This window comes from Paroedura picta, chromosome 3, assembly GCF_049243985.1.
Source record: "Paroedura picta isolate Pp20150507F chromosome 3, Ppicta_v3.0, whole genome shotgun sequence".
Lineage (NCBI taxonomy): Eukaryota > Metazoa > Chordata > Lepidosauria > Squamata > Gekkonidae > Paroedura > Paroedura picta.
This window is the reverse complement of record NC_135371.1, coordinates 13,834,801-13,860,445: the sequence shown is the minus strand read 5'-3', so window position 1 is coordinate 13,860,445 and position 25,645 is coordinate 13,834,801. Positions and strand designations below refer to the sequence as shown.

Below are 25,645 nucleotides of genomic sequence, written 5' to 3'. Positions count from 1 at the left end.
TGACTAAATACTTGTTGCAAAGTGATTTGAAAAGTCCTGATGTAGCTCAGATGTCCAAAAACATGTCTGCTTTGCAACTGAACCAAGGAGAGATAGTTTGTTTTTATTGTAAGAGAAAAGGTCATAAGAAAAATGTTTGCAGATATTATTTAAAGCAAAAGAACAGACAGCAAGGAAAGCAACCTGATCTTAATGCTCAGAGCAGCTGCGCTCAGCGTCAACCATGGAAAGGGGACAAAGAAAAGAAAAGTCATGTGTTAACTTTGTCTGTGCACCAGTGGAGCTAAAGAGGACAGTGCGGATTATGACGCTGGGTTAAGATGGTGCCTTGATTCTGGATCAGAAATTGTACTAGTAAATTGTTGGACTTTGTCATTTAGCAAGAGCCAGCCACAGACTGTCAGTCAAAGGGTTAAACTGTTTGTTTACACTTGTTGCTAGTGGGACAGGCAGAGTGGGTCAAATAGTCTCTTTTACAATGTAAATTTCCTAGCTTCCCGGCCATGGCCTGACTCAGGTTTGTCATGTACACAAGTTTGGCAGGAAGAAAAAGAATTTTACTTCCTCTCTTTGTTTGAGAAGAACTCTGCTTTGGGCAGAGAAGCAGATCCATCTTGAATCTCAACCATGTAGCAGCTAAGGTGGACAGCTCCTGTAATGAGCTATTTTCTTGTTTTTTAACTTCCAGTGCCCTTACCCTGTTTAGCTAGTACAGTTTGTCTTTTTATATACAGTAAATCTGCCTCGTCTGGTCTCATTATTTATATAATAACTCTGCTAACTTTTCACTACAGTAGCTCCGCTAAGGGAATAGATTTTTTCCAACATAAATGACAAAGGACTGTTTAGTTCACTTGAGGAATGCTCTGAATTTTTGTACTCTGTGGATGAGCAGAAGATTTCTGCTATTGGAAAAGAAACTGTTGTTTTTCATGCCAGAGGAATCAGGGGTAATACTGTGAAATACTCTATATCTAATGAACTTTATGTTCCCCCTGCAAAGTTAAATGTACTCTCTTTATCACGTCTTGAAGAGAAAGGATTTGAATTTCAGATAACAGGTGATGAGTGGCTAATTTGTGATTCTGAGCTGGAAGAAAAGTTTAAAGCAGATGAAAAAAGGGAATCTTTATTTTCTCAAAGCTGAGGTAAGCCAATAAAGTTTAATGTGAATAAGGCTGATTGCAAACACAGAAACTTTGTGTTTATGGATTTCATAGACGAATGGGCCAGAGACACTTTGAATCTATTATGAAGTCCTTACGTGATGTTGGCTATGAGATTATAGACTGTGAAATGTCCAGAAATGGTGGTGAAATTTGTCTTAAGGGCCAAAAGGACAAGAGCCTTGATATAAGTCTATGGAGAGAATCCATGTGGGATTGGTCCTATTGTGGCATTTCCTGGTGGTTTGAGGTATCACCTCACTATAATAGACTATGGAACAAAATTTGCCTGCCTGTACTTCTTGAGGTCAAAAGATCAAACATTGGATTAATTTAAGATGCATATGAACTATATGGCCGATTCTGTATGGATGGAAAAGGATGGGAGGGGGCTCATGGATGTGGGCCTAATCCCCGTGTCCTCATGATGTTGCTACCAGGCCAGTGTTCTCCTGGCCTGACATACATTAGGCCCTCAGTAGCCCTGTGCTAAGGGAATGCGGATTCTTCTACATTCCCTTTTCGCACTGTGGGTGTGAATGGGGCTTGTCCTGCGGCAGGCTGGTGTGGATGGGAAGAGCTGGACCACCTCCCTGCCTTACAGAGGCTAGGAAGGGGGGGGGATGCCATGGTCAACTTTGCGGGGCCACAGAGTGGACCTGGGCTTTAAAATGTTTTTTGCAGGAAAGTGGAACCACAGATGGTAGAGTTCTACTAAGCCAAAACCATGAAATAATGGATTTTATTAAATCAGTGGACACTAAGAAAACAGAAGGAATTGACACTCCACTGGACACAGCTTATATGTTCTTATTTGATGGACAGCCACTGGACAATAATAAGGCCTATTGAGAAGCCATTGTAAAGCTGTTGCGTCGGAGTAACATCAACAGACCTTACATTACAGCTGCAGTAGGGATCCTGAGCAGAAAGGTCAGTTCTCCTGATCGCTATGACTTGAATGCTGTATGAAGGATGGTGAGATATCTCAACAAAACTGCTAACCTAAGGTGGAAGATATCATCATGACAAGAATTGCAACTAGTGGGATATATGGATGTAAACTGGCCATGATGTCAAGTTTGACAAGAAAACTAAAAGTGGACAAGAAGACTTATTCTTCTATGGCGGAAACCTGATCAGCTGGACAGGTAAGGGATAGAATCTGATGGTTGGATCACCTGCAGAAGGCATAGCAACCTGCAATACTTGCAATGACCTTGAATGCGTAGTAGGCCTACCGAAGGACTCTGGCATAGATGAACCTAAGCCAATCACGATGTATGAAGACAATGTAGCCAGAATCACAAAGATCAAAGGCAAAAACTTGAAGAAGAGGCACCTCGTGATCAAGATTGTAGTTGCCATGGAGACGTTCAAAGAAGGAGTCATGGATATTGTGATTGACAATATGATTGCTGATGTGCTGACCAAGCCCTTATATAGAAATAGTTTTTGTGAATCTTAGAGATAAGTTGGGAATGATTGAAATCAGTGGCTTACTCTGGAGAAGGGGTATGTTAGGCTTTGTCAAAAGCAAGAGTCAGCAACTGGCAGTCAAGAAAGAGTTAACTGTTTGTTTATACTTGCTACTGTGGTGGGGACAGGCAACTGGGCTCTTGCGATTGTTTATTGGTGTGCAAATTGTTGACTACTTGCTTATTCTCATGTAGTACCTGTAACAGGGAGAAGAGAATTCTGCTTCCTCTCTTTGTTCTCAACTGCTGTATCTCAGTTCCATTAATCATGTAACGGTGTAAGACTAGCAGCACCTGTATTAGCTATAGGAAGATATGTACTTTCTTTTTTATCCCTGTACCCTGCCCTGGTAGTTCTAGTAAATACATTATTATACTTTAATACTGCCTATATGGTCTAATTATTGACTCTGCTTACTGAAGCCAACATAAGTCTGTAATTTGAGAATCTAATCTTTTTAAAAAGCCGCTTATTATTACGTTTGCTGACCAGCAAAATGTCAATGACTTATACAGGTGATTGCCTCAGGTTTTAATGCATGTAACCAATTGGATTTCACAATGTGTACTAGAACAGTGTTTCCCAGCCTGTGGATCAGGGCCCAGAAAGTGGGGCACAAAAGCCTCTCAAAATGGTTTGCAGGCCAGTCTTCTCTAGGAGTTGCCTCTGTTATTTATTTTTTATATTTATATACCGCCCTCTGCCTTGTCCATTGCTCTCCTGTATTTTGGAAGCCAACATCTGACCCTGGGAACAGTGTCTTCCATATCATACATTAGCTGGCATTTTTTCTTCGCTGTATATATATATGTTGATCAAGTGAAATGTCTCCTGATGATTACTAGAAGTTTCCTAGAATCTTTGTGGGAGTAAGGTAGGAAAGGGTGGTCAAAGGCTGGAATGTAACCACCAGAGGCAAAGGCTGTGTATGTCGGAATGCCATTTACTTGGGGTTCATAGTGGGGTAGCCGTACCCGTCATGTTTTGTTGGTTTCTCAGAAATATCTGGTTAGCCATTGCAGAAAATGGCATGTTGAACTAGATGGATACCAAGGTCATAGTGTTGGAGACATTAAGGGGACTATTCCCTTAATTAGCAGAATGTCATATGGCTAATCTGACCTCAATTGCAGGGAAGATAATGGAACAGATTTTAAAGGGGGTGATCTGCAATCACCCGGAGAACAATTTGCTGATCCGGGGAAGTCAACATGAACTTGACTCCAACAGGTCTTACCAGACCAATGTGGTTTCCTTCTTTGATGGAGTGACGGGCTTATTAGATCGTGGAAACTCGGTAGATGTGGTTTACCTAGATTTCAGTGAAGCTTTTGACAAGGCTCCCCATGATGTTCTGATGGGCAAACTGGAGGACTGTAGACTGGATTTCCAGATGCTTAGGTGGATAAGAGAACTGGCTAGAATGTCAAACCCCAAAAGTGGTATTTCATTGGATTTAAGGGAAGTCAGCCACAAAGTGCCACAGGGCTCAGTACTGGGACCAGTACTTTTTCAACATTTTTATCAGTTATCTGGATGATGGGATAGGGGGACTCCTCATTAAATTTGCGGGTAACACCAAATTGGGAGGACTAGAAAACATCCCAGAAGACAGCATTCAACAAGATCTGAACACGCTGGAAAGATCGGCCAATGAGAAAAAGATGCAATTCAATAAGGAGAAGTGTAGAGTTATACGTCTGGGTCACAAAAAGGAGCAGCATTTTATCCGCACAACAACCCCATAAGGTAGGCTTTCGCTGCATGACTGTTCCAAGGCCACCCAGCAAGCTTCACTGCCGAGTGCGGATTTGATCCTTGGTCTTCTCCATTGTAATCCCTGCGCACTGCCAGCTCTTGCTCTAATGCACTACCCAAGAGTGACAAATAATGGTCAGTGAGTCATACAATTAAAGAGCAATGAAACGAGGGCACTGGAGCCAAAATTTGTGTACTTAATCAGCAAGACATGGGGACACTGGGCAACTGGGAACTGAGAAACACTGTAAAAAACAAAACAACAACAACACCGAATCAGATATCCCACAAATTCATGCTTTTGATCTTCAGGGTTCTCCAAAATGATGTGTGATTGATGATCATTGCTGCATGCCCTTTATGCAGAACTCCTTTAATTGAAGAATAATGTATGTTCTTTCTCGGCGTAGACAGGATGCATGAATGGGGAGTTGAAATATGCTGCAAAGAATGAAAAGTAGACGAATTAGAAAACAGCTGTAGATCAGACCCCTATGTATTTGGGGGGGGGGGAGTTGAATTTTTTTGTGTTATATGTTTCCCAAAACTATTTTAATGGATAAAGGAAAGTTTTTAGCATGAATTTGGGCTCAAATTATTTTATTTATTTATAATTGAATTTCTAAATTAGGAAGTACACCACGTTCACATGATGCACGCCTAAGATAAGTACGTCTTCTGACCCTCGTGCTATTAAGTAGGTAAGTTCTTCCAATCTAGAGATGCCTACAGTGAAAGCAGGTAGCTTTTAGCTGGGCTCTGCTGCTAGGTTTGTCCCAACTGTCACAGAACTAGGGAGCCAACAACCCTCATTCCTTCATTTAGCTGGCTGCACAGGTGGGGAGGAGAACAGTTTTGCACATTCCATCCACATCTGTGCTGCTTTCCATGCAATTATTTCTCCCTGGCCCACCAGAAGCTCCCCTCCCACACACACACTGGTATTAAATAAAGGTAAAGGTATCCCCTGTGCAAGCACTGAGTCATGTCTGACCCTTGGGGTGATGCCCTCCAGCGTTTTCATGGCAGACTCAATACGGGGTGGTTTGCCAGGGCCTTCCCCAGTCATTACCGTTTACCCCCCAGCAAGCTGGGTACTCATTTTACCGACCTCGGAAGGATGGAAGGCTGAGTCAACCTTGAGCCGGCTGCTGGGATTGAACTTCCAGCCTTTCTTACATATCATGGAGGCATAAGCTTGCTGAGTTGGATGAAAAAGGGGGCGTTCCTCTGTAAGAAACAGAAAAGGAAAAGTCTTGAGTAGTTTTTTTCTTCTGTACAGATTAGGGAGTTAAATAGATCCTCACACAAGAGAGTCTTACACAGATGAGCAACACATATATAAAGTGGAAATTAACAGAACGATTATATTTGGTAACTGACATTGCTGTAGCCTAAAATCCGAGCTAAAGGTTAATGCTATATTTGTATGTCAATTATCAAGGGAGGGATTGAAAAAGTCCTCTGGTGGTGATGGGGCTGTGGAGTATAGGGGAAATGCAACAGCTATAAGACTTTCACAGAGAAGTCTTGTTAGATGGGAGCAACTCAAGAAGAGAGCTCAAAATGCACTCACAGTGCTGGGAATCTTTTAAATGTGTGATGGTAGAGACTTTAGAATGCCGTTTTTTCAGGCAGTGCACCTATTTACGTTGGCTGGGGTGCAATTTAACATCTCGCCTTCGGCCAAGAATGGGGGGACTGAAAAAGCCCTCTGGTAGTGGTGGGGTTATCAAGGTTATCAAGTGTAAGAAAAATGCAGCGATTATACGACTTTGACAGAGAAAACTTGTTATATGGAAGAAAACTTGAGAGATGCGCTTGGCCTCAACCAGAACCAAGGCCTTTTCAGCCCTGGCTCCAAGCTTGGTGGAATGAGCTTCCAGCAAAAGCGTGAGCCCTCATGGAGCTTTCAAAGTCCTGGAGTCCTGCAAAACGGCTTTCTTCCACCAAGCATTTGGTTGAGGCTAAGGATCACCACTCCCATCAGACAGGACCCCCCAGCCGGACTCCCACTCCCACCATCATGCGCCTGGTCAACAATCAGCAGTTCATCCATCCAATTTCCAGGCAAAGTAGGGAGAATATACTGGAGGAGTGGCCTTAAGACAAAATATAACCAAGTAAGTAAGTTCAAAATGCATTCAGTGCTGGGAAACTTTTTATAATATAATATATATGATTCTATACCAGGTAACTCAATTATATTCTTTATAAAAATTACATCTGATTTCATTATTGTTTACATTCAGGAGCTGTACTTACTCTGCTGCTGTTCATAATTCCTCAGCATAGAGGTGAATGTTTCTGGAAGGGGAAGGGGAAAGTATGAGAATTGATATCTTTTATTCATGTCAAAATGTATCCAACTGCGCATCTAAATACAGACTGAAAAAAAAGATCTTACGTGGCTTTGGGGGTAATCTCTGTGTAGGTGTGGCTGTAACAGCTATCTACTGAACAATGGTACATGCTCAGTTCATGAGTGGGTTGCTACATAGTCCATCACCTAATCCCTACACTATCCCACAGTACAGGGAACCCCCTGAAACTCCCAGCTCAGTACCTTTCAAATTGATCAGTGTCCCTCTTAGAGCAGCATTCTTCTGAGAAAATGTAGTAAGTTTTGGTGTAAGACGGGAAGTGCTCACAGGCATCTGGAAATTCCTGGACCTAGTAGATGGTTTTTTAAAAAATGGATTCCCATTAATATGTATAATCCAACAGTGATTCAAAACAAATGCCAGTGGAAGACAGATATGCAAGATCCAAGGGACCCTTCACCAACTCATTGTTCACCTGCCTTTACACTCCCTTCTGCCCAGTTCCACTCCCTAGAAACTGCCAATCCCCACATTCTTCTCCTTCTCTGACCTCCTGTGTCAAAACATAACATACAAGTATAATTCTCTTCCTCCTATCTCTATCCCAGGGGTGGCCAAATTATAGCTCTCCAGCTGGTAGGAGTAATTGGAACTGTAGTCCATGGACATCTGGAGAGCCACGGTTTGGCCTCCCCTGCTCTATATTGTGCACAGAATGAGAACAGAACCCTCTTTCTCCTAATGCTGTCGTGCCAGAGAGGAGCCTTTCCACACTGCTCCTAGGGCCCTGCATACTGCCTCACTCCCACTTTTGCTGGCAGCAGCTGTCAATGCATAGCAGGCTGCCATGGAAGAGCTTCTGATTCAGGTGAAGCACTTGGCTGCAATGCAGCACAATGTCAGGCAGCAGCAGGGCAGGGTTTTGGTTCTGCTTGGCACAACACATGCAAATGCCAAGACAGCATGTTTGGAATTCCCCCCTCCCCGCTTTTGATCAAGGTGCTTCTTTTCCACCTTGAATTTCCTGCTGAAGTCTTTTCTGACAGTCTTGCCCTGAGAGCCATTGCTGTGTGGCGGTTAAGGGCAGCAGACTCTAATCTGGAGAACCCAGTTTGATTCCCCCACTCCTCCACCTGAAGCCTGCTGGGTAACCTTGGGCCAGTTACAGTTCTCTCAGAACTCTTTTAGCTCCACCAGCCTTACAAGGTGTCTGTTGTGGGGAAGGGAAAGGAATTTAATTGTAAACCACTTTGATTCTCTTTCGGTTAGAGAAAAAACAACTCTCCTTCCTGAACATTACAGCCTCTCAGCTGTGCTGTTCTCTTCTGTTCTTACTCAGATTCTTCTACCCCTGCCTTGCGTGCTGAATGTTAATGCTCTTTGCACCCAAAACCTCTGATTGGTTGCCTCCATTGATTGACAGGCTAAGGAGTGGTGAGTAAAATAATGCGTTGCTCTCTCTTGTGCCTCCCCCCCCCCCCCGGTAGTGAGGAGGGCAAAAGGCGAGACATGGCGGCAGAGGGTGAAGGGGAGAAATAGCGCAAATTACTATCCTACAATTGCAGGTGGGTGACATTGTGCGGTTTCGCCCTCCATGCGGAAATAGTCCCAGAGATCAAAATTATATTAGCAGACAGATCATAACTCCAGTCATTTCACTTGCCTAGTTCTGCTGTTTGAAGATCACTTTGGCTGCCTAAAAACAAAAACCCTACTGTGACTGAGATCATAGCAGGTTGCTCAGAGGTGCCACTCAAGTTATTTCAGGGAAAATGTTCATTCTGCGTAAGTAAAAGCTTCTGAACTGTTCTTGCTCAACTTCTACATTTCTGACATGGGTAATTTGAAAACATTTAGAACTTACATTATTTATAGTGAGTAGGTATGAAGAAATCATTCATCTTCCATGCATTTATTTAAATCTTCACTTGAAAAGAGAAGAGGAAAACTGGCAAAATACATTGCCTGTTGAATCTGCTTTACTTTGTATTAAAGCTGCTTCAGCACATGATTCACTTCAACACAGGATCTAACTCCAACCCTCTCCCCCAAATATCTACCATTTCATTTGCTGTCATTACTTGGCAGGATGTAGCTGAAGGAGCCATGTACCTGGTCAAGGTGTTGTTAATATCCTAGAAAGAAAGAAAAAAGAAAGAAAAGTTACTGTAGTGATTGATGAATCTATGATACATAAATATCATACTATTATTATTATTATTATTATTATTTTAATTTATTTCCTGCCACTCCCAAATGGCTCGTGGTGGGTTACAGTGTCTTAAAAACCCCATTAAAACTCCCATTAAAAGACTTTAAAATGTCACAACATGGCGGCACAATAATAAGATCCCCTTCCTACCCCCATTCCTAAAAAAGGGGGGGGGTGGAGGAGAAGGAGGTCAACGGGGGTGGAGGAGGGTGGAGGTTAATAACTAATGTTTCATCCTAAGAGCCCAAAGTACCTAATATTTCACTACAAGCATCTTCCACAAAACATCACAAGCATAAAGAGCAGCTCTTATATGTACAAAAATTTCAAGAGATTGTCCTTTGAGTCAGAAATGTCTTATGGTTAAACTAGGAACTACAGCATCCACAGGTCTCTACAATAAAATCAGAGTCCAGCAGCACCTTGAAGACCAACAAAGATTTATTCAGGGCGTGAGCTTTCGAGTGCAAGCACTCTTCGTCAGGTCTCTCTACAGACACTGATGCCATTTTAGAGCTGAATTTGGTCATTTAAAAATGCTGGGAGGGCCTGATGGCCTCCAGTGTATCAGGACCAGGTGAAGGTAAAGAAACCAGCTTCTAAATGTAAAGAAATTTCTTTTTAGGATAGGTAAATATCTGGTTGTAAAAGGAAATGGCAGCTAATACTTCCACCCTCCCCATTCATAGTGCTGTAAACTCCTGTCATCTCACTTGCCTATTTCTGCTAATGTTTCAAAATCATTTCAGTTGCCTTTAATCAAAAACCCTATTCTGACTGAGAGCACGACAGCTCGTTCAGAGGTGCCAGTCAGTTATTTCAAGGAAGGAAGGATCCCTCCTGTACAAACAGTCATTTTAAAGCTAGAATTTGGAGTGTGGTGGTTCTGAGTGGAAGCCTGAGGGTAAGCTCTCTCAATAATGCCTGTAAGACCCATTAGGACCTTGCCCGTAAAGCACTTTTGCAAGGACAATGTACAGGTATTGTCACCAGCTATAATTACACCCCAAAGTGGGCACAGCAAAACCAAACCACGGACATTTCATACTACCATTTCAAAAGCAACCTTATTTTAGTCCCTTAAAGGTAAAGGTATCCCCTGTGCAAGCACCGAGTCATGTCTGACCCTTGGGGTGACGCCCTCTAGTGTTTTCATGGCAGACTCAATACAGGGTGGTTTGCCAGTGCCTTCCCCAGTCATTACCGTTTACCCCCCAGCAAGCTGGGTACTCATTTTACTGACCTCGGAAGGGTGGAAGGCTGAGTCAACCTTGAGCCGGCTGCTGGGATTGAACTCCCAGCCTCATGGGCAAAGCTTTCAGACGGCTGCCTTACCACTCTGCGCCACAAGAGGCTCTTTTTAGTCCCTTACTCCTATGAAAATCAGACAAAGAAGCAAAACTATATGCAAGCTCTGCAGTGTGTTGAGACAAACACTGTCTTCATATCTCCCCCCCACACACACACACTTTTAGTTGTTCAAACCTACATCAGATAAATGTTCATTTATTAAAATTTATCAAAATACTGATACCTGCTATTCCTCTTGACTCAAAGCAGCATTTTTTTTCTGGCACATAGACTTTCAGAAAAGCAGCCTATGCTTTGTTTAAAGAAATGCACTAAATTGGAGTTACAACAGAAAAAACGAAGGAAAAGAAAGGAATTCCTCTGTTTTTACTATACTTGTTTTCCTAATAAAATTTTATTTTTTCTGTGAAAGGCCTATTTGCTAAAGAACAAGAGTGAGAGTGTTTCAAATGCTAGTGTTCAGTGTTTTGTTTTTTTTGCGATTTAACTAAAAAACACAAAACAGCTGCAACCAACAATGGAGATAACACAGAGATGGGGGGCAGCTTAAAAGACATACAACTATCAGGGAGGGAGTGGCTGGGAAGGAAGGAAGATCAGAGAGACACTGGAGATCAGAAAGCCAAGGATCTGAGGAAGAGCTACTGCAAGTTGGAATAAAGAGGATTTGGGTGAAAATATGGAGCAGAAATGATGATGCAACCTTCCATAATGCTCAGAAAAGATCACTAGCTTTTTACTATCAAAACAGTAAAAAAAACAAGGCAGATGAATTCATGCCACACAACAAAATTAGCAAATCTGAGATTTGTTCCTAAATTCTACATAATTAGCAGCCAGTTCTAGAATTTTCACCTGCAGGAAATCATGGTCTGACTGGTGGCAGATTGCCTCCATGTCTCTAATCAGAGCGTCCAGATTATCAGCATTCTCAGCCTTTGACTTCTGCTCCTCCTCCACCTCTTTCTGCAGCTCTTTCAGCTGGTCCAGAAGGAAACTCTTCTGCTCCTGCTCAAACTGGTGCAGCTGGTCAAATTCCTTCACAACCACATCTCTTTCCATTTTAATCTTTTCCTAAAGAAAGAAAGAAAGAAAGAAAGAAAGAAAGAAAGAAAGAAAGAAAGAAAGAAAGAAAGAAAGAAAGAAAGAAAGAAAGAAAGAAAGAAAGAAAGAAAGAAAGAAAAGAAAATGATAAGCAAAATGCTGTTGTCTCAGTTCATGGAGATGTGAATCCATATGAAACATCCACCTTTCTTTGCGCTTCAGACTTTGATCTTTTCAAAATGTTGTGCCTATAAAAAGTGGGTTGCTGACCACAGCTCTGTGTCTACCCTTGGTCTTGACCCAAAAGCTATAACTGGAGCAAAACATAGCTGCAGAGATCTGTATTAGGACACTGGAGGGCCCACAGTTGACCTGTCCTCCAACAGCTGCACTGGCTACCTTGAATCAAATACAAGGTCCTGGTTTTAATTTTCAAGGCCTTACGCAGTCTGGGCCCTGCATATCTGAGGACTGCCTTGTATGGCCCCAGAAGAACACTAAGATCCTTGAATGCTAACATGTTGGTGGTCCCTGGTCCAAAAGAAATGAGTCTGGACCTTGCCCTGGTCCCAGCCTGGCAGAATATGCTGCCCTGGTGGAACTAGTGAAATTCCACAAGGCCTGCAAGAACTGCACTATTTTGTCAGGCATATGGTTGAGGCCAGGCCAAGCAATAAAATCACATGGGCCACTTAGACCTGGATGTCAAAACTCCATCAGGAACAGAAAAAGGAAGAAACCACAGAAAAATCTATGGTAAGCTATATGTTGTTGTCTCAGTTCACGGAGACATGAGTCCATAAGAAAAGCTAACATTTCTCTAGGCTTCAATGGGTTTTTCCCTTTCAAAATGTGGTCCCTATCAAGAAAATAGGTTGCAGACCAAGGCCCTATCCCTAAATTTTTGCCCTCTTCCAGGGATCACCAAAACATTCCCACTCCCACCCTTAAAGGCCTACCTACCCCATCTCAAAATAAAAATAAACAAAATTTAGTTACTTAAATCTGATTGTCAAAACTCTCAGCAGAACTAATATTTGGGTGTGGCATTTTCCTGTCCAGTTACTACAAAAAAAGGCGGGTTGCTCACCAGGTGCTCTTTCATAGTAATTGGGTCTTGCAGCTGTATTTGCTTGAGATGCTCTCTCACATTCTTCAGTTTCAGGAGTTCGGACTGGATTTGTTCCTAAAGAAAGAGAAACAGGGGGCTTGCCCTTCTGGAATATGTGTGGAAAGGCATAGAGATGGGAGAATCTGGTCTCGTCACACAATCAATCTGGATTACAGGCACATTCGTCACTGGCAGCAAAATAAGTCAAGTAGCACTTTAACAAAAAGTCTTTATACCATAAGCTTCTAGGAGTCAGAACTCACTTCATCTGATGCACAGAAGTATAACTTCATCTAGCCCGGCCTTTTCTCAACCTTTTTACCATTGAGAAATACCTGAAACATTCTCCCGGCTTTGAAAAAACCCTGAAATGATATCAGCAGGTCACATGTCTCTGCCACATCTCTGGAGGTCTCCTATCACCAGAAGTGTAAATCCATAAATTAATAAAATGACGTAACCCAGACATTTTGACCGGATGTGACATCATGCTTTGTTATCCCCACCTCCCCAACACCAGAAACACCCCAGGAGCCTAATAAACTGGACTAAGAACAGGATCAGGGCCCAATCTGACAAACCCTTCTGGGGCCATTGAAAAGCCCCAGGGTTTCACGAATCCCGTTTGAGAATGCCTGTTTTAGACAACTGTTTTATTCCACTGGTGTTAGTTGCCTTAAATACGGAAATAAATCAGAAACAGTCACTGTTTAAGGACACAACGAGGAGAGAATAGGCCCAATGAGATTGGTGGTCTCTTTGACTCATCCCCTCTGTGTTCTACTAGCATGTTCCCATGAGCCCCTGTCAGCATTTGTGGATTCAGAGTTTGGCCACACCCGCTATGAAGCATAGGTTTTTTGTTTGTTTGTTTTGGAAGGGGAAGGAAGCCCATCTTGGTGTATTGTTCTTCCTTCTCTAGAGCAGTAGTCCCCAACCTTTTTATCACTGGGGACCACTCAACGCCTTTTACTGAGGGCCGGTGGGGGGGGGGGTAGTTGACTCCTTTACTCTCAACCACTGCCCTAACGCTCTCTGATCGCTATGGTAATGTTTAAACATCCCTTCAAAATAAGATACAGACATGCCACAACAATGAAGTGTGTTGTAAAGGGCTGGGGGGGGATGAAGTAAAGGGCCAGGGGGGGGGAAGAAGGGGTCCTTCGGGGCCCACCTCCAATTAGTCGAAGGACCACATGTGGTCCGCAGCCCACAGGTTGGGGATCGCTAACCTAGAGCAGGGGTAGTCAAACTGCGGCCCTCCAGATGTCCATGGACTACAATTCCCAGGAGCCCCCTGCCAGCGAACGCAGTTTGACTACCCCTGCTCTAGAGTATAGCAACACACCAGAACCAAAACAAATCCCCAGAAAGGCACAACGGTGCTCTTAAACCACAGTCGGTCATTTTCCCCATGCCTATTAAAATGGGTCTCATCTGACGAATCCACATATGCATCAGATCAGTCCATCAACTCAAAAAACCTTGGAGTTCCTTACGCAAAAAAAAATGAGGTCAGTCCATTTCTCAAGTGGAAATTTCTCAGCCCATCTGCACACACATAAACACTTATTAGTTTTCTACGTTTTATGTCAACCGCCCTGAGCCTCCAGGAAAGGCGGTATATAAATATAAAATAAATATAAGAAACAAAATGAACAAACAAAAAAAAAAAGAAAGAAATCAGCGACTGGCGGCTCTCCGTATAAACATGGCAAACTCGTGAAACAGCCGCGGCTGCCGCCTCCAATTTCAGGGAGCGACGAGTATCGTCTTACTTTATAACTCTCGGCGGCCTCTTCTACGGGGAGCACCTGATGGGACCGGTGGTCACGGGATTCCCTGCAGATGACGCAGATGGGGGTCTGGTCCTCCTGGCAGAAGAGTTTCAGGGGCTCCCGGTGTCTTGGCCACCGGCGAGGCTTCGGCTGCCGCTTCCAATTTCAGACGTTTCACCAGTTCCACGATATTTCCCAGCCCCGTGTTGGGTCTGAAGGTCCTTTCCTGGATCACTTCTCGACATTGAGGACATAGGAAATTCCCTTGCCGCCAGCTCAGCACGAGGCAGGCGCGGCAGAAATTGTGCCCGCAGGCGATCGACACCGGCTCTTTGAAATACTCCAAGCAAATAGAGCATAGGACTTCCGCCTGGAGCTCCTGAACCGCAGCCATGACTTTCTCCTGCACAGAGCCGAGCAAAACAGGGAACGGGGCTCAGAAGCGGAGGCTTTCGGTTTCGGTTCCTTGGGACGGTCTGATTCCGTCTGGCTCGAGAGGGGCGGGAGGAATGGCGGTGCAAGAGAAGTTGAAGATTAACGAGGACCCACGTCGATCTGGTTTATGATCTCCCCCCCCCCCCAAAAAAAAAGTATAATCATGCTAGCTATTGCAATAGAGAGGGCCCATCATAGTGCGGCGCGAGATAAAGGTAAAGGTATCCCCTGTGCAAGCACCGGGTCATGTCTGACCCTTGGGGTGACGCCCTCCAGCGTTTTCATGGCAGACTCAATACGGGGTGGTTTGCCAGTGCCTTCCCCAGTCATTACCGTTTACCCCCACCCCCCACCCCTGCTTTAGACCAATAGAAAAGTTTTGGGTTTTTTTTTTGCTGGTATGAGCTTACCATGCCATGCAATGGAAGTAACCAGTTCATACTTACAGGCAAAGCAGAAAGATTCCAGAGATAAACAGGCGGTTGCAGTCACGGATTGGACTCCTTATGCTTGCAAAGGCACAGAAGTAAATCCCAGCGGGCCATGAGGCCCTCCATAAGCAGGTCTACAACCCGGGATCGTCATGGGGTGGTTTGCCAGTGCCTTCCCCAGTCATTACCGTTTACCCCCCAGCAAGCTGGGTACTCATTTTACCGACCTTGGAAGGATGGGAGGCTGAGTCAACCTTGAGCTGGCTGCTAGGATCAAACTCCCAGCCTCATGGGCAGAGCTTTGGACTGCATGTCTGCTGCCTTACCACTCTGCGCCACAAGAGGCTCTTGCCGCGTGAGATACAAGGTCCCAAAAGAAGGATGTAGACAAAATTGAAAGGATTCAGAGGAGAGTGAGGAGAATGAGCCAGGGCCTGGGGACCAAGCCCTATGAGGAAAGGCGGAGGGGACTTGGGAAAGTTCCGCTTGGAGAAAAGGAGGTTGAGAGGACATGTGATTGTTGTCTTTAAAAGACTGTCACTTAGGGGAGGGCAGGGAAATGTTCTTGCGGGCAGCAGTATTGTGTTGGCAGCTGCACTTTTGCCTTGGACCATGGCAGGTCACAAGGGAGTAAAAGGAGGGAAGTAAAAGGAGGTGGAGTTCACATGCCCCAAGGCTGCTGGTTCTAGGCAGAGTGGGATTGGGAAAGAGCGCTCACAGCCTGCTAGGAAGTTTTGATTGGGCTGCCCTGTGGGGAGATCATGGGGGAGGCTCTTTAGGTGGCAAATGGAGCATCTCCAATTGTTTAGGTAGTGGTTCACCTCCTCTTGCCTTGGGATGGATGCAAGGCAAGGACTGAACCATAGCCTCTCCACAAAATAGGGTTGCCAACCTCCAGGTTGGGGTGGGGGCTAGAGTGCCCCTGACATTACAGCTGTTCTTGGTGTGTGTGGAAAATGCTATCAAATCGCAGTTGACTTGTGGCAATCCTAGAGTTTTGCATCTGGGTAGTGGTGACCCTGAACTTCCTCGGTGGTGTCCCATACTAGTGCTGACCAAGACCAACCCTGCTTAGCTTCCAGAAGAAAAGGGCAGCTGTAGAAGGTGGACTGCCAAGCTCCTTCCCTTCCTCAGACTGTGTCCTTCCCAGCCCCCAGCCCAGATCTCTAGGAATTTCTTAACCCAGGGTAGGCAACTCTTCCCCAACTCTTTGGGAAGCTAGAAAAGCCTTCTCTTGCTTGCCCCGGGCCATGGGATTTTCCATTGCTTGCTTTTTTTTCCTCTCTCTTTCAGTGTCTTTCTCCCCAATGGGGACCCAAAGTGGCTTTGACAAAAGAACTTTTACAAAGAACTTCTATTTTTTCCAGACTAAACTATGGCTGCTGCACACCAACCACAAAAGAAGTGTAGGAAAAGTAGTGTGTTTTGAATTTGCAGTAGACCTAGCACAAGGAATGTGATGTGTATTCATATGGGAGGGGGGAGCACTAGGGATGTTGCCTGGAAATCAAAGGGGCAGCAGCCTTAAAAAGTTTGGGAACCACTGGTTTTGATAGTCCCCTGCTGCCATTTTATCCACACAGCAACCCTATAAGGTAGGGCTTTTGCTGAATGGCTGTTCCAAGGCCACCCAGCAAGCTTCACTGCAGTGCGGATCTGGTCCTTTGTCTTCTCCATTGTAATCACTGCACACTGCCAGCTCTTACTCTAATGCACTACCCAAGAGAGACAAATGATGGTCAAACACTGAGCCATACAATTAAAGAACAATGAAACGAGGACACTGGAGCCAAAATTTGTGTACTTAATCAGCAAGACACGGGGATGCTGGGCAACTAGGAACTCTGAAACTCTGTACAAAAAGAAAAAAACCCCACCCAATCCGATATCCCACAAATTCATGCTTATGATCATCAAGGTTCTCCACAATATGTGACTGATGATTTTTGCTGCATGCCCTTTATGCAGAAATCCTTTAATTGAAGGGTTTTTTAATGTTGAATAATTTATGTTTTTTCTCTGTGTAGACAGGATACATGGGTGGGGTGCTGAAATACGCTGCAAAAAATGAAAAGTAGACGAATTAGAAAACAGCTGTAGACCAGACCCCTATGTATTGGGAGGGGGAGAAGTGAATTTTTCTGTGTTATATGTTTCCCAAAACTATTTTAGTGGATAAAATCAGACTTTTGAAAATGAGTAAACCAGAGGCCCATAACGCATGACGCCTGCAAAATTTAAGAGGGCTTTCACTCAGTTTGAGATTCCACTCACACACTCTCAGCCTAACCTACCTCACAGACTGGTGGTAAAGATAAGAACAGCAGGAAATGCCCTGGATCCCCAGTGGGGAGAAAGGTGGGGAGTAAATGAAGTAAAATATCCACAGACTGCCTCAAAACTGCCATCTTTGATCCAACCAAGACTCACACCTGCCTCTTTTCCTCATTTGGATGTTTCCCTACTGCCTTGAATGAGCCACTCCTCACATCCAGTCCATGCAGGCCGCACTCATCCATCCCTCTCCCCTTTTCCAACTTAAAAGAAAACAGCATGTCAGTTTGGGACTTGGCTTCCTGTCCCATAACTGAAGGCACTCCTTTCCCCAAATCAAAATTCTTCCTAGTACACTGTCCTGCCCCTTTCATATCATACTGGTGTGTCACTTTAGATCAGCCTCTCAACTTTTTTACCCTTGAGAAACCCCTGAAACATTCTTCAGGCTTTGAGAAATCCCAGAAGTGGCAGGATTGTGCAGAATATGGTTGGGATTGGAAAGCAGAGCTCTGTACATGTCCACCTGGGGCCTCTCCTCTTCCCTTCCTCCAAGCCCATCGTTGGCCATTATGGAAGAATTGACCTGACCATATATAGTCATATCACCTGATAAATGTTTAATAAATGTTAAGTATATGTTAAAAGTTAACTCCCACCCATTCTGGAAACCCTTCCAAGGCTGTCAAGAAACGCCAGGGTTTCATAAAATCTCTCTTGACACAGTATATCCTTATATCTCTTCCCTGTCTTGTATTTGCTTGACCCAAAATGTGCTCTGCCCAGAGAACTTCTGCCTGCCCAGGTCTACTTCCACCTTGTAAATGGCAGGGCATGGGCCAATGCATTATACTGACCTCACGTCTGGATTAATTTCTTCTAAGACAACCTGGAACTCAGATAACCTGAACAGATGTAGCCACCACTCTTGCTACATCTGCTTCACCTCCTCCCATCTTAAATGGAGAAGCCTGCATAGCATGTGGATGCTCGGAATAACTGACTCTGTGCAATATTGAACAGTTTGCATCAGTTTGGCCGCCTGAGATTGCTCTTTATCTAGCCCAGCTATTTGTACTGCTTCTCGTAATGAACATTGTTTTCATTCTATCCACATTTTCAGTTTTCTTCTAAGTTTATGGAGATATCTTATTACTCCCCTTGTAGGGGTCCTTGACGCTATTAGGATGTTCTCTAAACCAGAGTGAAAGCCAAGGAAGGGAAGTTTTTAGCATGAATTTGGGCTCAAATAATTTATTTATAATTGAATTTCTAAATTAGGAAGTATGCCATGTTCACATGAGGCACACCTAAGATTAGTATGTCTTCTGACCCCCATGCTATTAAATAGGTAAGTTCTTCCAATTTAGAGATGCCTACAGTGAAAGCAGGTAGCTTTTAGCTGGGCTCTGCTGCTAGGTTTGTCCTGAATGTCACAGAACTAGGGAGGTAACAACCCTCATTCCTTCATTTAGCTGGCTGCATACGTGGGGAGGAGAACAGTTTTGCACATTCCATCCACATCTGTGCTGCTTTCCATGCAATTATTTCTCCCTGGCCCACCAGAAGCTTCCCCCCCCCCCACACACACACTGGTATTAAATACTTCCTTACGTGTCATGGAGGGATGAGCTTGCTGAGTTGTATAAAAAAAGGGATGTCCCGCTGTAAGAAACAAAAAAGGAAAAGTCTTGAGTAGTTTTTTTTCTTCTGTACAGATTAGGGAGTTAAATAGATCCTCACACAAGAGAGTCTTTCACGCATGAGCAACACATATATAAAATGGAAATTAATAGAAAAATTATATTTGGTAACTGACATATTGCTGTAGCCTAAAATCCCACACATGCCATGTGTGTATGTCAATTATCAAGGGAGGGATTGAAAAAGTCCTCTGGTGGTGATGGGGCTGTGGAGTATAGGGGAAATGCAACAGCTATATGACTTTCACAGAGAAGTCTTGTTAGATGGAAGCAACTCAAAAAGAGAGCTCAAAATGCACTCACAGTGCTGGGAATCGTTTAAATGTGTGATGGTATAGACTTTAGAATGCCGGTTTTCCAAAGATTTTCTTTGAAGATCTATGCCAGGAAACACTATTCATTACAAAACTTACATATGATTTCATGATTGTTTAAATTTAGGATCTTTACATACCCTGTAGTTTTTCATGATTCTTCAGCTCAGATGTGAATGTTTCTGCAGGGGGGAGGAACATTGAGATTTGGTGTTTTTTATGCATGTCAAAATTGATCAAATTGTGCATCTAAATAAAGGAAAAAAGGTAAAGGTATCCCCTGTGCAAGCACCGAGTCATGTCTGACCCTTGGGGTGACGCCCTCTAGCGTTTTCATGGCAGACTCAATACGGGGTGGTTTGCCAGTGCCTTCCCCAGTCATGACCGTTTACCCCCCAGCAAGCTGGGTACTCATTTTACCGACCTCGGAAGGATGGAAGGCTGAGTCAACCTTGAGCCAGCTGCTGGGATTGAACTCCCAGCCTCATGGGCAAAGCTTTCAGACAGCTGCCTTACCACTCTGTGCCACAAGAGGCTCTTCATCTAAATACAGAATGACAAATACACAGCCTTGGGGTGTTCTCAGTGTAGGTGTGGCTGTAACAGCAATCTACTGAACAGTGGTACATGCTCAGTTCATGAGTGGGCTGCTTCATAGTCCATCACCTAATCCCTACTTTCCCACAGTACAGGGAACCACCTGAAACCCCCAGCCCATTACCTTTCAAATTAATCAGTGTCACTTTTAGAGCAGCATTCTTCTGAGAAAATGCAGCAAGTTTTGGTGTAAAACTGAAAGCGTTCACAGGCATCTGGAAATCCTTGGACCTAGAAGATGTTAACATGTTTGAATGTAATTCTCATTAGCATATATAATCCAACATTGATTCAAAACAGTTAAATGCCAGGGGGAGATAGGTCCAAATGACCCACCCCCAGCTCATTATTCCTCTCCATTCTGCCCAGTTCCACCTCCTAGAAACAGTTCTGTTCCCACAGGGGTAGCCAAACTATGGCTCGCTAGATGTCCATGGACTACAATTTCCAAGAGCCCCTGCCAGCATAATTCTGGCAGGGGCTCATGGGAACTGTAGTCCTTAGACATCTGGAGAGCCATGATTTGGCCACCCCTGCTACTATGCACAGAATGAGAACAGAACCTTCTTTCTCCTAATGCTGTTATGCCAGAGAGGAAACTTTCCACACTGCTCCTTGTCTCACTCCCACTTCTGCTGACAGCGGCCTCCAATCCATAGCAGGAAGGACTTCTGCTTCAGGTAAAGCACTTGGCTGCACTTTAGCACAACGTCAGGCAGCAGCAGGGCAGGAGTAGAGTTCTGCCTGACACAACACAGGCAAATGCCAAGACAGTATGTTTGAAATTGCCCCCTCCCCTCCTCCCATTTTGGTCAAAGTGCTTCTTTTCCACTTTGAACTTCCTGCTGAAATCTTTTCTGACTGTCTCGTTCTGAGAGCCAGTGTTGTGTCGTCGTTAACAGTGGCAGTTTCTAATCTTCACAACCCAATTTGATTCCCACTTCTCCAAATGAAGCCTGCTGGGTGACCTTGGGCCAGTCACAGTTCTCCCAGAACTCTCTCAGCTCCACCTGCCTCACAAAGTGCCTGTTTTGGGGAGGGGAAACAAATCTTTCTTTCGGTTAGAGAAAAAAACAACTCTTCTTCCTGAACATTACAGCCTCCCAGCTGTGCTAGTCTCCTGTTCTTACTCAGACTCGCAGTGGCGAGCACACTTGATGCAGAAAAAAGAACCTTTGAAATTCAAGTGAAGAGAACCATGTATACCTGCCTCGAGCTCTTTGTTAACATTTTTCTTAAATGAATAAGAAAACAAAACAATTAAGTCTAAAAATCCCAGCAATCAAAACCAAAATAGGGGACAGATCATAAGAAGCAACTGGCTAGCCCCCATAGGAAAGAAAGACTCCAACACAGTTAATTGGCTAAAACCTGGGCTTTCATCCAAAAACTACCTGGGAAGCATCATATACTTTCCCAGCTGGAACTGACTCATGCCATCTAAGATTTTTTTTAAAAGGGAAAACAGGCTTTTAAATATAGTCAAGTTGGTTTTTAGAATAGGTCAATATCTGGCTTTAAAAAGAAATGGCAGCTAAGGCCCCCAGCCAGCCCTTCCATTTGGAGTGCTGTGAACCTAAGTCATTTCAATTGCCCAGTTCTGCTAATATCTGAAGATCTTTTAGTTGATTCAAAACGTCTACATTTCTGACATGAGCAATTTGCAAACATTTGGAACACACATAATATATAGTGAATACGTATGAAGAAATCACTCATCTTCCATTCATTTCTTTGCATCTTCACTTGAAAAGAGGAGAAACTTAAGGCTGCTTCAGCACATGATTTGCTTCGGCACAGGATCTAAACCAACCCTCTCCCAAAAATCCACCATTCATCCGCTGTCTTTTCCTGGTAGGATATAGTTGGAGGAGCCAAGTACCTGCTCAATGTGTTTTTAATATCCTAGAATGAAAGAAAAGGGTGGAGGTTTGGGAGAAATAGGGTGTGAATTCATGCCATACAACAAAATTAGCAAATGTGAGATTTGGTTCTAGATTCTCCAGCATTTAGCAGCCAGTTCTAGAGCTTTCACCTGCAGGAAATTGTTGTCTGACTGCTGGTAGATTGCCTCCATGTCTCTAATCAGAGCGTCCAGATTATCAGCATTCTCAGCCTTTGACTTCTGCTCCTCCTCCACCTCTTTCTGCAGCTCTTTCAGCTGGTCCAGAAGGAGACTCTTCTGCTCCTGCTCAAACTGGTGCAGCTGGTCAAATTCCTTCACAACCACATCTCTTTCCATTTCAATTTTATCCTGAAGAAAGAAAGAAACACAGACAGACCAATGATAAGTAAAATGTTGTTGTCGTCTCAATTCATGGAGATGTGAATCCATGTGAAACACCCACCTTTCTTTGTTCTTCAGACTTTGTTCTTTTCAAAATGTGGTCCCTTATAAAAACTGGGTTGCTGACCACAGCTGTGTGTTTTCTTTTTGCCCTCCTCCAGGTCTTGTCAAAACAATCCCTCCCCCCCAAAAAAAACTCAAACAAAATGTAACCACTTAGACCCGGTGGTCACAATGCCATCAAGAATCTGGAGGTGATCTTTGATGCCTCCCTTTCAATGGAGGCAGAGATCACAAAGGTAGCTCATCAGACTTTTCCCCACCTTTGCCAGGTAAAACTACTAGTCCCCTATGGCAGGGGTAGTCAACCTGTGGTCCTCCAGATGTTCATGGACTACAATTCCCATGAGCCCCTGCCAGCATTTGATGGCAGGAGCTCATGGGAATTGTAGTCCATGAACATCTGGAGGACCACAGGTTGACTACCCCTACCCTATGGGACCCCAGAAAACTTAGTAACAGGAATCCATTCCTAGGCTAGATAACTCTCACTCGCTCTGTGTTGGTCTACCCTTGATATTGATCCGAAAGCTACAACTGGAGCAAAATGGAGCTGCACAGATCCTTATTAGGACACTGGAGGGCCCACATTTGACCTGTCTTCCAACAGCTGCATTGGTTAACTTGAATCAAATACAAGGTCCTGGTTTGAACCTTCAAGGCCTTACGCAGTTTGGGCCCTGCGTATCTGAGGATCGCCTCTCCCAGTATGCCCCTAGAAAACTACTAAGATCTTTGAATGCTAACATGTTGGTGGTCCTAGCCCAAAAGAAATGGGTCTGGACCTTGTCCTACTCCCAGGCTGGCGGAATATGCTGCCCTAGTGGAACTAGCAAAATTTCACAAGACCTGCCAAACGGCACTATTCCATCGGGCATATGGTTGAGGCCAGGCCAAGCAAGAAAATCCCATGGGCCTCCCTCTCTCCCTCTCCAGAGATTCCCATCATAAATGGTAGCCTAACAATGAGGCAAAGGTAAGAACATGACTAACAATTGGGACAACGAAGCATTCAAGGTTAATTGCTTTTATGGTTTTATTGTTTTACTGATTTTCTTGTTGGAATTTATACTACTAATAATTAAGATATTGTCCACTTCCCTGAGCCTAATTTTAGGAAGGGATGGCCTATAAATCAAATGAATGAATAATTAAAAATAAACCCTGCGGCTAATATCAGGATGTGGCATTTTCCTGTTCATTTACCAGGTGTTGTTTTATCTGGTCTTGCAGCTTCATTTCCGTGAGATACTCTTTCACTCTCTTCAGTTGCTGGAGGTCAGCCCAGATTCGTTCCTAAGTGAAGAGAAACAACAGGAGGCTAGTCCCTCTTGTATGTGTCTGGAAAGGCATGTAACAAGATCACCTGGTCCTTCCATACTGCAGGTCCACAGCTGCATTGGTCTGTAGCAGCAAAATAAAACAGCAGTCCAGTGGCACTTAAAAGGCGAACAAATTCTTTTTAGTATAAGCCAGGCTTTCTCAACCACGGTTTTATGCAACCCTGCAGTTTCTTGACAGCCCTGGAAGAGTTCCCTGAATGGGTGGGAGTTAATTATTTACACATTTTTAAAATTTGTTAAACATTTATCCATGACATGTTGACCCACCACCCCCTCCCAAAATGGCCAGTGATGGGCCTGGAGGAGGCGGGAAGGGGAGGGGCCTAGATGGGTGTGTACCTAGCGATACTTCTCAACCATATTCTGAAGCATCGTCTCAGTTCTGGGGGTTCTCGTAGCCTGAAGACAGTTTCAGTGGTTTCTCAATGGTAAAAAAGTTCCAAAAGGATCTCTTGTTAGTCAGAGCTCCTTTCCTCTGATGTACAGAGGCGCACATATCCCCCATCAAGTCCAAAACACCCCCTAGCCCAGTTCACTGAGCAACACAGTAACTTACTTTATAATTCTCGGCAGCCTCTTCTATGGGGAGCACCTGATGGGACCGGTGGTCGCGAGATTCCCTGCAGATGACGCAGATGGGGGTCTGGTCCTCCTGGCAGAAGAGTTTCAGGGGCTCCTGGTGTCTGGCACAGACTCCCTTGGCCACCGGTGAGGCTTCAGCTGCGGCGTCCAATTCTAGATTTTTCAGCAGTTCCACCATATTCCCCAGCTCCCTGTTGGGTCTGAAGGTCCTTTCCGGGATCGCTTCTTGACACTGAGGGCATAAAAAGTTTCCTTGACTCCAGCACAGCTCGAGGCAGGCGCGGCAGAAATTGTGCCCACAGGAGATAGACACCGGCTCTTTGAAATACTCCCCGCAAACCGAGCACGAGGCTTCGACCTGGAGCTGTTGAGCTGCAGCCATGACTTTCTCCTGCACGGAACTGAGCAGCCGATGCAAATCAGACGTGGATGCTTTCGGCCTTGATTCCGTGGGACGGGCTGGTTCTGGCTAGCTGCAGAGGGGCGGAAGGAACGGCAGCAACGCAGTGCAGTAAAAGTTGAAGATTAACGAGGACCCACATAGATGTGGCTTATGCCCCCCTCTCCCCTTAAAAGCATAATTAATCATGCCGATTATTGCAATCGCTAAGGCCCATCCTAGCGTGGGCCAAGGTACAAGGACCAAAAAAACTCCATTTTGAGTTTACGGCTGAAGATAAGAAGTAAAATAGCTTAATTGGAAAACCTCGCTGCTTGCTTGCCTGTAGAGTAGCATGGTGGCCAAACTCACTCCATTTATTGTAACTCGTGCTGAACTAAAATACAAAGGTCTATCTTTGCACATAGGTCAGCCTGCAGGATGTTTTTGACACCCACATACGCACAGTTCCACTAAGAAAAGGAAACTTAGCATGGGCTACGGACACCTGCATGTTTGTGGTTAATAAAAAGAGCTTCATGCTGCAGCTTAAAGTACAGTTTGCATCACAAGACACAAAAGAGAGAAGGATTAGAGTGGTTGCTTAAAGAACATATTACCCTGCCTGCTTCAAGAGGCCCCGTTAGGTTTACCCCAAGTCCACAGCACCCTAATACCGAATCTTTAGTATCTAGTCTCCCAGTTAGTGTCTGGTGGGGGCTGATTGTTCCTCAAATGAAAAGACACATGGTGTGATTTTGTGGGTAAGCTACTGGGTTCCTGGTATCTCATTATGAAAGTATTACCAAAGCTAAGGGAAGGTACCTATCTTTTGCTTCACTTGCTTTTTGCCTTGCTTGGTATCAGGTATGGAACCGTGCTTGGCCGGCTCCCAAATATGGGCAAGCAGCCCCTCAGCAGGAAAATGATGCTGAAGTTGTCTCATTGGCTGTAAGAAGGTATAAGAATTGATGCCTGTAACTCTCAGACTGCCTGTGAGGCTTCCAGCCCAGCTTTCTTTCTCTAGGCCGAGAATAAAGAGCTGTTTCAACCGCCT

At 44.4% G+C, this 25,645-nt stretch overlaps 2 protein-coding genes across 4 annotated transcripts; both read right to left on the bottom strand.

Moving 5' to 3' along the window:
• Positions 1-222: 222 nt before the first annotated feature.
• On the bottom strand, positions 223-14,740 carry LOC143831604 (uncharacterized). 2 transcript variants are annotated; one of them, XM_077324715.1, is made up of 8 exons: positions 14,184-14,729; positions 12,385-12,480; positions 11,106-11,324; positions 8,840-8,862; positions 6,970-7,076; positions 6,669-6,710; positions 5,515-5,633; positions 223-4,844 (listed from the first exon to the last, which is right to left on the bottom strand). In XM_077324715.1, the coding sequence occupies exons 2-8, from the start codon at positions 12,397-12,399 to the stop codon at positions 4,680-4,682; spliced, it is 690 nt and encodes a 229-aa protein (XP_077180830.1). In that variant the 5' UTR covers positions 12,400-12,480; positions 14,184-14,729; the 3' UTR covers positions 223-4,679. The 2 variants fall into 2 exon arrangements, with proteins under 2 accessions (XP_077180830.1, XP_077180831.1); XM_077324716.1 differs by lacking the exons at positions 223-4,844; positions 5,515-5,633 and having other exon boundaries at positions 6,671-6,710; positions 8,788-8,862; positions 14,184-14,740.
• Positions 14,741-16,832: 2,092 nt separating this feature from the next.
• Positions 16,833-24,685, bottom strand: LOC143831601 (zinc finger protein RFP-like). 2 transcript variants are annotated; one of them, XM_077324709.1, is made up of 8 exons: positions 24,184-24,681; positions 23,491-23,580; positions 21,973-22,191; positions 21,820-21,842; positions 20,062-20,168; positions 19,481-19,522; positions 18,938-18,988; positions 16,833-17,107 (listed from the first exon to the last, which is right to left on the bottom strand). In XM_077324709.1, the coding sequence occupies exons 1-8, from the start codon at positions 24,589-24,591 to the stop codon at positions 17,025-17,027; spliced, it is 1,023 nt and encodes a 340-aa protein (XP_077180824.1). In that variant the 5' UTR covers positions 24,592-24,681; the 3' UTR covers positions 16,833-17,024. The 2 variants fall into 2 exon arrangements, 1 of the variants encoding a protein (XP_077180824.1); XR_013228928.1 differs by lacking the exons at positions 16,833-17,107; positions 18,938-18,988; positions 19,481-19,522 and having other exon boundaries at positions 20,064-20,168; positions 20,501-21,842; positions 24,184-24,685.
• Positions 24,686-25,645: the final 960 nt, after the last annotated feature.

Excerpts from the sequence above, each read along its gene's own strand:
- LOC143831604 (XM_077324715.1), bottom strand. Across the intron at positions 7,077-8,839 it reads ATTAACAACACCTTGACCAG|GTCCAGGAATTTCCAGATGC; the intron begins GTACATGGCTCC and ends ACCATCTACTAG. Across the intron at positions 6,711-6,969 it reads GACACTGATCAATTTGAAAG|AAACATTCACCTCTATGCTG; the intron begins GTACTGAGCTGG and ends TTCCCCTTCCAG.
- LOC143831601 (XM_077324709.1), bottom strand. The coding sequence starts at position 24,591 with ATGGCTGCAGCTCAACAGCTCCAGGTCGAAGCCTCGTGCTCGGTTTGC. Across the intron at positions 22,192-23,490 it reads ACCAGATAAAACAACACCTG|GATAAAATTGAAATGGAAAG; the intron begins GTAAATGAACAG and ends TTCTTTCTTCAG. Across the intron at positions 19,523-20,061 it reads GACACTGATTAATTTGAAAG|AAACATTCACATCTGAGCTG; the intron begins GTAATGGGCTGG and ends TCCCCCCTGCAG.